Source organism: Pezoporus wallicus, unplaced genomic scaffold, assembly GCF_028554395.1.
Source record: "Pezoporus wallicus isolate ANWC-B61680 ecotype Strahan unplaced genomic scaffold, APGP_CSIRO_Pwel_v1 contig_8705, whole genome shotgun sequence".
Classification (NCBI taxonomy): Eukaryota; Metazoa; Chordata; class Aves; order Psittaciformes; family Psittacidae; genus Pezoporus; species Pezoporus wallicus.
Window position 1 is genome coordinate 2,443,984 of NW_026638439.1, and position 13,388 is coordinate 2,457,371.

Sequence of the window (13,388 nt, forward strand, 5' to 3'; positions counted from 1 at the left end):
TCACAAGTTCCTCAGCACTTGAAAGCCCAAACAATGGGCTTTCATATTAGAGGCAAAGTCACCAGCTTTTAACAACATCTATAGAACTTAGTAGCCCATCATGCTACCTGATCAGCAGTTTATTTGTTTCTGATATATAGCAAATAAGCAATAAGGAATACATGTATAATAAATAGGAACAACTAAAACCAAGTTGACTGATGGAATTTAACCCTATTGCAGCTTTGAATTGTATTTGAAAACTCCTGAAGGAATGATTACAGAATTCCAGGGAAGCTTTTCCACATATCTTCTGAGTCTCAGAGATGAAGGGACTAGTAAGATCATCACATTATTCTTAAGAACATACTTAATATTCATGAGGTTCTTAACTCTATGTAATAAAAGCCACATTCACTGACTGTGATGACTTGGATGCTTTGGGGAAAAAAATTAATCAACATGCATGAAAGAGGATCTCAGAGTCAAACAGGAAAATCTGCACATAATAACAAAGATAGTTACTATCTGGCAAACCTACATCACAAGGAAGAAATAATACTATGATTAAACATAATAAGAATTCACTTGAAATGTAAAATACTCTGGAACAAATCCTGCCAACTCGCATAAGAACTGGCAAACAGGAAGCAGCTGACTGTGCAATAGAGCCCATCACACAGGGAAAACACAATGTTTGAGAAATAGATGTTCCTACACAGTCCTTGTCACTGTGCTGCCAAGGGCTTTGTGTCACCTGCTTTGGAAGTGCATGAGGCTTCTGCTCACAGTGGAGGACTTCTTGGGTTCTGAGGCAGCAACAGGTACCTACTGTCCAAGCAAAACATTGTGTACTACTGCAGATCCTCACACACATAAGCTAGTGGCACTGGTGCCTCAAGTAGGTTCTGCCAATATTCTGTTCTAATGTTTTCCAGCATTACACTGCTTCCACAGCTGAGTCCTAGGCTGAGATTAGCTCAACAGGAGACAAATAATACAGAGCTTGCACTGCCACTTAATGGTTTCCTCCCTGAAACTATAAGCACTGAATATAATCTTTTTACAATGGGGGTATGAGACTCTCCCTATTCCCATTACATACGTGAAATCTCAGACTGCATGAAGATAATTCAGTATGAAATGTGCTATGAGGCAATATATTACTATCACAAATGTGAGCTCACAAATATAATGAAGCATTTTTGGCTTATAACCTCCTGAATACCTTTGCAGTGGAGAGTTAGTGTTGAACCTTTCCTAACCCTTCAGTTATAGCTTGTACTGCATAGTTTTAAACTAGACTTTCAACTTTCAATAATCATTTGCATGCATGTATCTTCAAAGAATGGAATTTGATTTGCAACTATGTGTTGTAATGAGAGGCTAATTAACACAAATATGGTTATTACCAAGTTACAGACATTTACAGGACAAACACAGCAGAGCAAAGCCTGTGGCAGACTGCATCACAGGAGGAGAGAACCTCAAGGATGAACTAATACCAGCCAGGACTGTGCCACTAACTATATTACCACAGGCAAATCGCCGACACTCCACAACTCTGTTTCCCCTTCTGGAGTGGCATAGTAAGACTCGCTTACTTTGCTGGGTAGTCCTCCAGCTTAATTAAATCATTACCATTAAATTAAAGGCACTCCAGCAATGCCAGGAAGTAGCGTCTGAATTAGAAGGTGGAGGTGACACCCTGATGAAGCAAGACTATTTCCATCGTCAACAGCAGGCATAGTAAAAGGTCATCCATGGCATAATTGTGAAACCACATTCCAAGCTTCTGAAGGTAAGATGACTTTTCCCAAAACTTCATTAAGGAAGAAGATATGTCCCAGCATCACCAGATGGCTGAGCTGCTGTTGTTTCACAGGTAATCTACAAAGTATGATGGTTTCATTACTGCTACTTTTCCTTACTCTTGGCTTTCTTAACGGCAGAAAAACATCACAGCTCTTGAAAGAATGCTTTTTCCACAGGCAACTGTTTTCAGTATGATCAAAGACCTATTAAGAAGATTGCAGAGGATCATTTCCCTTCAAGTTGGTAATGTTCAGCAGAGAGTTTTCAATCTTTTCTTTAGAAGAGCCACAGTAAAGGCACTCCCACTTTTTGTTTGGGACAGCTTCTCCCAAAAAAGTAAAATAGATATTTCAACATTCTTCATACACACTGGGAATTTCCAGCTCTGCGTGAAGATAAGGACAATATTGAAACACCCACTACTCCTGTGCAGGCTTTTAACTTTTAAAGTATTGGGAGAAACTTATTTTTAAGCCATAAGAAGCAGGCCAGTCCTCAGTGGAGGCCCAGTTTCATCACTGTGTTCCCAAAAGAGCCGCAAGTTAATGTATGTCATGCGTGAAGCTGTGTGTGTGTCCTGTATCTCAGAAACTGCACTCCAGTTCTATCATGGAATATCCCAGATACCAAAAGGCACAACCCATCCTAAACTCATTTAGTCCATACTGGGAAGTCCTTAAATCAAAACTAAGTAAGACTGGCAGCTACTTCCTTGGGTTTTGCACCTGAGAAAAGATTACCCCAAACCAACCCATTACATACAATGTCTTTGTATCCAGAGTATAAACACTGAAATATGCCACACTTACTGTTTACTTTTAGCAAAAGCATTTGCTTTTTACTTTTAGGAGCAAGATGTGCTATAGGAGAGGTCAGCCTACTTCTTTCTATTACATATGATCTCCTGTGTGACTGAATGCATGTTACCTGACTTCCATGTGCTTATGCTAGAAAATAGTGGAAGATACCCACAGAATTATACTTGCAACAAAGAAACTCCATGTATGAGCTTTCTTTTCTAGTGACTAAATATATACTAAAAGTCTACTTGCATATACTACTTACATACATAAATATATACTTGCCCTTTTTATACTTGTATTTCTGACCATGAAAACCAAAATGATTGCAACTAAGTTTTCAAGTGAGATGGAAGCTGTACTTGTAGTATTGTGCCCATACTACTAGATGCTCTGTTTGCTTATGTCCATCTGTCAGCTGCCTGCTCATCACTTTTGAGTCCACTGACCTGCTTTTGACTAAATTTGACGGCAGGAAGAAGTCCCCAAGCTCCAAACAACCTAAAAAATGGTTGGGTAGAGGAAAGACGCTTGAAAGACAAGAAGAGAAAAGTTAATGACAGAGGTCAGATCTTATTTGACGTCAGAGAACCCATAGGATTGATCACCCTAGAGACACAAATCCTCAGGGACCAGTTTTCATCGGTGCTGCTGCTCCTCTACCACTTGTTTCAAACAGAGCTGAAACCCAAAATGAATTCCGGTTCTCACAACACTTCACTGGCCTTAGGTAAATCATAACTTCTAATGCTACTTGCCCTGCCATAACGTGGGTAGTGTTAAACTCCCTTATTGGAGTTGCTGCAACAATTCGTATTTGAAATGTACTTTGAAGGTCTGAAGAATTGTATTCACTAATTATTACCTGTCTTGAGACATGAGCTGAATATTCAAAGTGCTAGCTTGATTCATATGGAAGTGCTCGTCACATAAGTATGTGGTATGCACAAAGCCTCAAAATATAAAAGCAAAGATTGCTTTTAGAGACGACATTATAAAGGCAGTTTTGAGCTCAAAACACAACATTTTTATTATCACAACTCTTCTATTAAGACTGGATTAAAATTATTTCTTGGTTTGGATTAGCACTTTATAAAACACCAAGTTTGAGAAATAAATACCAATAGACAGAAGACAACAAGATCATGCAAAACTTGATTCTGTCCCCAGAGGGAAGTCTGACGGCTGAGATCTTACACCTTTGATATCAAGCTGCATGCTAACAGATAAGTTCCACAGGGCAGTTATTGAGCACTGTGAAACCAGAGCTTATCCTAGAAATACACTGGCAATCCCAGAGTTGGGACTGGCAATACTACATCTTAGCAGGCAGGCGGTTTTATCCTGTTTGGTCAGACACTTTCCAGCCTTCCCAGAAATGATGCTGCTTCTCCCTCCCTTCACCAGAGCATCCCAAGCCTTCTTTCAGGAAAAAAAAAAATTAAAAAATCAAATGATAAAGGTCTTACTGAAAGTACTAGAGGAAATAGGTGCAGAAGATAGTGCACAGGGGTGGGATAGCTCCCTGGAAAGGAAACTTTCCATGCATTAAAGAAAAATGCTGCTTTGCAGTATAATTCTCTAATAGAGAGATTCTTTTTTGTGGGCGAGGGAGCAAACTACAATTTCCTTCAATAACAACAGATCAACGTTGCATCTTCAAGCTTCCTCCTGTAACACACTGACTGCCCGTCGAGCATTCAATCCTTCTCAATACTGGCCTTTACATCTCCTGAAGGAACAAGCCCTGTCTAAAAAATAACAACAAAAAAAGCCACAACAGTGTCAGCTAAATTTTGGTTCTAATCCTTCCTGTCTCGCTACCGCAGACAAAACAAAGCCAACCTGGCCAACTTACTCTGACAACAGTGTATGTCAGTGATTTATGTCCTTTGCACTCTATTACTGCCCTACAAACATATATTATTTCAATGTAGTATAAGCAAATATCTGATTTGTTTAACACCACGTTGATTCCTAGTGATTAAAATATGTATATGCATAGAGCAAAATTTATACATGCACAAACCCTCTTTATAAGCTCTGAAGATAAAATTATCAGTATTGCCAAACACAGAATATGTATTATATTATAATTACATGAGGCAGATGAATACCAACAAGCCTACTTCATTTCTAATTAGCAAAAGTTCAGTAATCATCATCTTCCCTCCTGTTATTGCCTGACAAGAATATATCAGGAGTCCCCTCTAGGGACTGTACAGTAAACGTCCTAACACACATTTCTTTCAGAGTCAAGCTTCTTACTAGTAGTAATCACACAGGCATATAGTGCCTTTCACACGGTACAGCTGAGAAAACATATTGGTCAAGGAGCGCAGGGCTTTAAAGCGTTTACCTCAAGAAAAGAGGCGCCTTGTGAAGTGCAATGCAGCTGCCTCCTGCATCCCTGCAGAAACTCCCGGGCAGCTCGGGAGTTCTGCAGAGAAGGGACCCTCCTTGGCCAAGCGCTGAAGGACAGCCTGGAGGGACTCAGCAGACACAAAGCAGAGGTGGTTTGCTTCAGTGGGATTTTCACCCATGGAAACACAAGCGATCGCATCCCCCCCGTTTCACTGCAGACTAGTCAGAGACAACGGCTGCACCTGTCACCCACAGCGTTTACACCAGTCAATGAGATCAGGAGCGTTTCTCCATCACCCAGAAAATCACATAAAGTAACGTCTGCGCCTGCCAGCATCACTCCTTTCCGAGGAGCCCACCGAACACTTAACTCCGCCATCGAGCCCTGACAAACAAAGGCCACCTCCTTTGATTTTACATAAAATTCACACAAACTGGAGAACAATACCGGAGGGTCTGCACAATGGGCACCGGCCGCAGCCGGCCACACCGCGTCCCTACGACTCGCTCCAAGCGGAGCCCATCCAGCCCGCTGTGCCCCCCGCACTCCGGCGGCGGCGGCGGCTCCGCGCCCGGACACAGACTGTCCCTGAGGCGGGGGGATGGCTCCCGCCGTCGCGGGGCCCGCACCCCCTCACGGGTCGGGACGCCCCGCCGAGCGCTGCCCTCACCTGCCACCGTGTACCGGTCCAGGTAGTTGAGCACGTTGCCCACGCTGAGGATGCCGGCGGCCGCCACCCGGGCCCGGCCGAGACTCGGCGCTTTGTGGAGGGCGGCCGCACGCTCGGGGTGCTTGCCGGTAGCCGGCGGGTTCATCCTGCCCGACAGGGTCTGCACCTCGCCCTCAGCGCCCCGGCCGCAGCAGCCCCGCTCGCCGTCCTCCTCCTCCTCTTCGTCACCGGCTCTCAGCCGCCCGCCGCAGCCCGGGCTGCTGCCGGAGGAGCCGTCGCTTTCCAGGCACATCATGGGCTGCGGGAAGGCAACCGCGGAGCGACCGGCGGAGCGCTCCCAGCGCCGCAGCCCGCGGCCGCCGCCGCCGCCTCTGACAGCTGCCGGGCGGGGCGGGACCCGCGCAGCGCTCCGCCTGCTCGCCCCGCCCCGCCTCTCCTCGCCTCAGCGCCCGAGCGCGCTCCGCCCCGATGGCGCCCGAGGCGGGAGGGGATCACCTCTGCGCGGCGGCTCGGGTCGCACCCGCTCGGCCCCTCCGGCGTGTGGGGCCGAGCCATCAGCTCCCTTTCTGCTTCCCTCTTCTGCAGCGCCGCGCGCCGGCGGTGGGTGGCACACAGCGGTAGCAGAGCGGCGTGGGTAGCTGCACAGCCAACGCTGCCTGGTCTCAAGCAGCCAGCTCCACCCCGTCCACACACAAGCCCGCCCGCAGATCTGGTTCTGTGAACAAATCAACCCAATTTTGCCTATCGTCAGAACTGGCTCTGGTCACAGATGCTGCCCAGGGAATGGCGATGGCGTGGTGGAGGGGAAGGACACACTGCGCTGCCAACAGCGCGGCTGCCTGCTCGGCCCCAGACGGTTTTTCCCTGCTGCACAAAAGTAGCTTCAGGAGCAACGTGCATCTTCAAAGAGAGTAAAATTGCTCCAAAGTTCCCCCCCCCCCCCCCCCCGAAAAGAGTTTCATCCCACTCCCTTATAAAGTTACACCTTTGAGCTAAGAAAGGCCAGGAGAAATTTCATTTCAAAAGGACGAGTCTTCAAAGAGATAAAAGTGGTTCAAAACCAGAGTGGCTCCAGCCTGTCGTACCTGTAGTAAAACTACAAAAGCTAACTAAAACCAGAAATAAGATGTCTGCTAGAGAGCTAACATGCACTTGTCCAAGAGCAGGGGGTTACGATTTCACATTTCTCTGTTTGTTGATCGAAACTGAATCATTATTAAAGCCTTTGTCTCCGGGACATGCAATTAAACAAAACCCCTGTCACCTACCTCCAGGGAAGCCAGAGCTGCCCACAGCACAATGCGGTCTGTGTGCTCTCAGCATACCTGCCTTTGGCACACCCTTCCCACACAGCTCCCACCCGGTGACACCAGAGCCGGGATATGCAGGAATCTGGTGATACACTGCAGAAGGAACCCCCGGGATGCTGCAGAGAAAGGGGCACTTCCTGGTGTGTCAGCGCAAGATTCGGTGCTCCTGGAGCAGCACAATGCTGAGGAAAGGAGCAAACACAATTTCTAATGACACACGACACTCCCAAATAGTGGTGATGTTTTTATGTTGACAATAGGTCTGCACTCATGTTCTAGAGCTAGTTTCAGTAATAGAAAGGTATCTGGATTAACATAGGATAATGTTCTGTTTGACTTGTTGAAGTCCAGGGGACAACTTTTTTCTCCATACCAGCATCTGCAGTTCAGCTGCGACTGACTGTATGGTAAAGGTTATACTAACAAAACTTCTTCACATTGCCACTGATCTCAGAATTCAAGTGGGGTATGTAATGTGCTCAAATGACAGTGCTCACTCAGAATATTATATAGCCCAAAAGGAAAAGAAAAACAAAACAAGAATAGAATTGAAAGGAAGGAGGAGGAAATGAAGGAAGGGTGAAATGACTTCACAAAGACCACAAAACTTGCCCAGGAGTGGGGGCAAAACTGGTACATTCTTTAGTTTAGACCTGTCAGGCACTATACACAGCTACAGGTTCAAGGAGTTACACAGACACCAGACAAACTATCCAGAAGCCCTCAGATTTCTATGGTCTGCTCCAAAGTCTATTTGACCTTCTTTATTTCACTGCTTGGGCTACCCCTGGGCTTTGCGCACAGCATTCAGATGTTAATGAGATTATAAGGTAAGAGAAAATTAAGGACCTTAGTTTTATGGATCAAATGGTTCCCCTGAAAGCAATTAGGAAAGTACAATTTTCATAAGAAACTGAAGTTTAATTTCGTTTATTTCATTTCATTTGTAACCAATACCAAGCACACAAACACAGCTGATGCTGAAGTCAAGGTGGCTTACAGCACATTAAAATAACTGCCTAAAAAAGCAGGGGAGTAACATCTTTAAATCCCCTAGATCCAGAAAATGCCCAGAAAAAGAGAAACCAGCCCAAATACCAATTTACTATTAAAAGTCAACATATATGCTCCAAATTTCAGGCAGGCTTCTGATGGCCATCAAACACAGAGCAATGCAGGACCAAGCTGAAGGGGCTTGCAAGAACCTCCTTCTAACAGAGAGGAGCTGGAGCTCAGAGACATCTACAGGCACAGCACAAAGAGGCGTTGGTTAGGCAGTTAGTTACATGGTCTTACAGCCAACCCTAACACCTTCACTTGCAGACAAGCAGAGCAGAATCCATGTCATGAGATTTATGTAAAGGAAAAACAGAGGGAACTGGAAAAAATTTGATGGAATTGCCTTTACTGACAGGATGATTCATATGACTGAACTGCTAAAATCACTGGTTACTAGCTCTTAAAAGGAACAGATTCTAGCTTAGAGACATTGCTGGATTTTGCTGTTACAGGTTGTTGGGAGGCAGTTTTATTACAGCGTGCAAGTTCTATCATGGGGAGAAAAACGACAGTTCTTTAAGCTCTAATCAAGTGGGAAAAGGCGCAGCAAGAACCAGAACAATGTCTGAGAGCTGGAATTAGAATGAATCATCTGGTTCACATTTGCTACAGGGTGATTATCCTCTAGATCAAAATGCTAAAGAAGGGATGTGTTCTCTATCCCTTTACATCCTTGCATCCAAGCTGATTGCCTTTCTAGGAAGCGCATTATTGAACTCAAACAAGAGCTAGTGCACTCCATAAGAGACCTGGCTGTAATGGGATGATACAGGAGGTCAGGCTAGAGGGGTTAAAGTCCCTGCCCTGAACAGAAGAGTTCTTACTCCACTTACCAAGCACACAACGTTTTATGCACCCACTTCAGTCTCTAGATTGACTGGAGTATAGCCCCTAGGAAAGGGCAAAACACCAACCTAATCTTGAAATGGTGATTGCAGAACTGCAGTGTTCTCAAAGCCCTGGTGATGAAGATGGAGAGCACCTTTCTAGGTACTAGTGATACTGTGTACTGTCTAAAAGCTAGGAAGCCCCCTCACACTTGGAACACTACCAAAAGGTGTGTAGATACTATTAAAAGCAGGTCTGAAGTTACTTAGCTCATCCTTCTGCTTCTGGTTATGCATGTTTTCTCTGTTCCAGAATGAGCTCTGGCCATCTGTAGGTTCCAGCTAACAGGTATTAGCTAAGGATAAGAGAATCAACAACCTTAGCACAGAGAAGTAATATAGCCTTGGGCACATCAGGTATGGGCACCTCAGCCCATACGCCATCACTGGCTTGTCCAAGTGGCCTCAACCACTCCATCTGGTTCAAAATCAGGACCCAAACACAGGGACACACACTCTCTTAAGGAAAACCAAGCTCCACAGGACACCATACTACAGGATCACAAACGCCAGATTTTAGGTTCTCCAGATATGTCTTAACCTGATCAAATTTTATGAAAGGTCATGTTGTCAGGTGGTCATCAAGGCTGCAAGAGCCAAACACAGGACAATGACAGCACTCTCTAACCCTGCCCATCCTTGGGCTTCAAAAGGACAACAGCTCTGCGGAGCAATGCCACAGTTACACACCTACATTCCCATTATACCTGCTCTATCTCAAGCTTCTTTCTTCTTCAGAAGCTTCTTAGCTGAATTAACCTGTTACTAACAATTGATACTACACAGCTCATCCAGCTCAGGGGTTTCTTATGGGAGATGCTGTAGACATAGAAGTTTTAAAATCTCTCAGAAGTCAAATTAGGCTTAATCTCAGTGTTGAAAGTGGTGTCTTAATTCCTTGAATTCAACAGACCTGTGATGGAGGAAGAGGCAGTGAATCAAAGGAAAGCTCTATGAACAGAAGCTGGCATGCCGAGGCCAAGTTCTTTTCTGACTGTCATGCTGTAGTGTTTGAAATCATAAATTGGATGCAGAAGAAGCTGTATTTCTGTGAAAACAGCTTTTGCAACAATATGAGCAGCTGCTCTCATCCTCCCCTACAATCCTATAAGTGCCTGAATAGTTTGTGACTTTCTCAGTTATGACACTTGTAGAACACTCCAGCCTGCCTGGTGTTTATCTTCGCATACCAACCAAAACTAAAAAAGAAGCAGCAACAAGCACCCCAAAACCTCCAAACAACCCCCAAAATACCCTCCCCTCCCCACAGCCAGCAAGAAAACACGCACACAAACCCCAAACCAAAAGGCTACAAGCACAGCAGAGTGCCTCAGCAGCCAGAGGCAGCTGGTACAGCAGAGCTACCACTGCTGTCCTCGCAACTTCTTAGTGAATGGCCTTTGATGTTGAGGACTGTTGAATGTAATGATCCATCTCCCAAAGCCCTGACCTTCATTATACTTAGAGGAGTCTCAATGCTCCAAATAAACGGAGTTTGTGGTCTCACCTCAGCTCCCAGTGGGGACTACAATTACAAGTATGCAACATTTTTGGCAAGTGTTTGAATGAAGGATGTTGAGCCTGAACCACTGCCTCCGCCCACTGGAGGAGTCAGATCTGCAGATGATAACATGCATGTTTGCTGTCAGCATCCCACTTCTCAGAACAGCCAAATACTTGAGGTCTGATTAACTAGCATTTAAGAATACAGTGTGGAATGGGTAGTTACAGAAATAGCATTCTTGCACTACCCCAGCATTTTAAGAAGGGACTGCCAGGTCCATGTGGGAGCAGAGGAATCCCAAAACAATAAGGACAGATCCAGAAGTTCCCAATTTATAAACAGCTTCCTGGCATCTTACAAAAGGGCCCAAGCCATGAGAAGGGGATCCTTACAAAAACAACACTAACAGAAACAGTTGCACTGTTCAGTTTTGCCCACATGAGGACAGATAAAAGATGAGGTCACATAAAATGGAAGAGGCTGAAACTGTAGCTCTAACTGCAGGATTTGCTCAGTCAAGCTGACTTAACTCATTCCATTTCAAGACCAGATTTCCTTGAGCAACTTTGAAAATTCCAGCTTCAAAGTAGCAGATGAGCGTCCACTGTCCCCAGAATTACAATCCCAGTCTCCTAACCTTATGCAATTTATGTTACTACATCAGGGTTACTTGAAGCAAAAACCATCTACAGCCTCAGCACCTGAATGGCCAACCTGTGCTTTCGGAAGAGGGTTTATTTTATTTCACGCTTAGTAATTTTCCTGCCTTTTCAGCACTTGCAGTGAAACCGTTTGGTTTATAATAGGATATTGGGATGCACTCATCTGGACTAACTTCTTGGACTGAATGATTGCCTAAAATTATATGGGACGGGATTTGAAATCTAGGATGGAAGGAACCAGCTATTATTCTTAGCAGTTCAACAGTTTCAAGCTCCAAAGCTCACGCTGGTGACTGGTCCACTTGAGATCAAGCAGAACATGCAGGGGTTGCCTTACTAGCGGATTTCCCTGCCTAGCTTGTCGAGACCAAGGACATTTAAAAGCTCTTTGTATCACAGCAAATCCTATACCATTAACATCAAAAAAAAAAAGCAAAGTCATTCTTCAAAGCCAAAGAACTGCTCAAGAATTAGAAAAGCTGAGCTCAATAATGGTGGTTATAGGTACTAGAGAGATCCTTTGAAGGGATCACAGTTTAATATAGTCAAGATCAGGGAACTGAAGAGCAGTTTGAAGAAGATCCAAATTATACATGTCAGAAAGGGGAAGAAGGAGGATCTCAGTCCTCCGCCTAGGTAAAAGTAGCATGGAAGAGTGGAGAGGTAACTTTGAACTTCAGTATATCTTTTATGGGATGGAGAGCTTAGGGAGAGAGGGAAAATAACCAGTGAGATAAATGGAGAGTAAAGGGACACGTGCTGCCAGTTACAAAGTTAACTGCAACTCTAAATTATTAACAACTACTATTCCTTATTTCAAGCAAGGTTGCATCCTAATCAGAGGAACTAATCCCAAAACAAGTGTTTGTTGTGATTCTGCTTTCACCTGGGTCATCTTCCTGTCTGCAAACAGATAACAGCCAGTGAGTTACCTGACCAGTGTCTAGTGGCTGGTGTTTTAACAGGGACTCTTTCACAAAGCTGGAATAGTCATGCATGCAATTAGTCAAGAGGAAAGTTAGAGAATGATAACAATCTGGGCAGCCTCCCATTTACTGAGAAAGAGGCTATGAGGAACATACTAGTGCCATAAAAAGGGCAAGGTTTCATAAATTGGAGTCTAGAAATAAAACGTTGATATGAAGCAAAAGGATATGGTATATTCTGTAAGAAATAGTTTCATTTTCAAGTCTATTGTAACAGAAGAGTAGTGTTGACAGTATAGCACCTCAGCATTAGATAAATGGGGAGAGCTGTCAACAACAGGCTATGCTGCAGTCTGAGAAGTGTCTATGCTTTAGTAGCTGAAGTCAGACCTCCAGAGAACCTCAAAAGAGCAGGATGAGGGCACTCTGGTCTGCTGCTAACTGTTAACAGGGAGAACTTCCAGGAGCCTGGAAGGATGCTCATGTTGTGCCAATATTTGATAAACATCAATATAGGTCTGCCAGCCTGGCAGCAGTCCTGGTAAAATAATGTGAGGGCTGACATGGGACTCGATTAATAGAGAAACAGAGGGATCATGTAATTTGTACCAATGAACACGATTTTATTAAAAGGTAGAACTTGCCAAATTAATTTGATTTTTATTTTAATGGTATGAAAACTTTGCTTGCCTGCTGAAAGGCAGCAATGTCACTGGACTTCTGCACAACACTGAACTTGGTACTGTGTGACATGTTCATTAGGGACCCATAACATTTTAGACTCGCCATGCCACATTAAGTGTATTCAACCTGGCTATATAACAAGTCACAAAATGTAATTACAGGTAGGGATATATTACTAAGCATATTTCCAAAGGAGTCCCCCAGGAACTTGAACTCTGTTTGTTGTAATGCATTGGTAGTGACGAGGAAGAGAGCAACCCTTGTTCCAGTGCTATAGCTCTTAGTAAGGACAGCAGAGCTTACTGCTTGGAATAATGTCAGTTTAACAAGTTGGAATAATATGTTTTCACATGTAGGAACACAGAGCATAGGTCTTACAGGACAAAGGATCTTTGGACAGCAGTCACTTTGGAAAGGCGGCTGGTGAAAAGGCAATGAACAGGAGTTCCCAGGGCACTGCTGTAGGGAGGAGGGCTGTGAACACTGCAGGAACCTGGGAGAGGAAGCAAGTGATATCACCTCACACTTGTGTCATGTCTCCTTCTGATGCAGCAAGTACAGTTTTGTTGGCTACCACTCAAGAAGGCTGTTGATAAATAGAAGAGCATGCAGGAAACAGCTGCAAGAAAGATGAAGGGCCTGGAAATGATGGTTTATAACAACAGATTCAAGAAGCACAAATGAGTTCAGATCTTTAGGCCGAGGGCTGATTTGCAGGTTTTTGCAC

General features: G+C 44.4%; 1 protein-coding gene across 5 annotated transcripts in view; it reads right to left on the reverse strand.

Moving 5' to 3' along the window:
* SPNS2 (SPNS lysolipid transporter 2, sphingosine-1-phosphate) overlaps nt 1-6,016 on the reverse strand; it is a 126,095-nt gene extending 120,079 nt beyond the window's left edge. For all 5 annotated transcript variants that reach the window (XR_008972318.1, XM_057410726.1, XM_057410727.1 and 2 more), the window contains exon 1: nt 5,630-6,016. Coding sequence is in view for 4 of the 5 variants with exons in the window: in XM_057410726.1 (XP_057266709.1) it covers nt 5,630-5,924 (295 nt within the window). In the remaining variant the exon portion in view is untranslated. The remainder of the gene's footprint in view (nt 1-5,629) is intronic.
* Nucleotides 6,017-13,388: the final 7,372 nt, after the last annotated feature.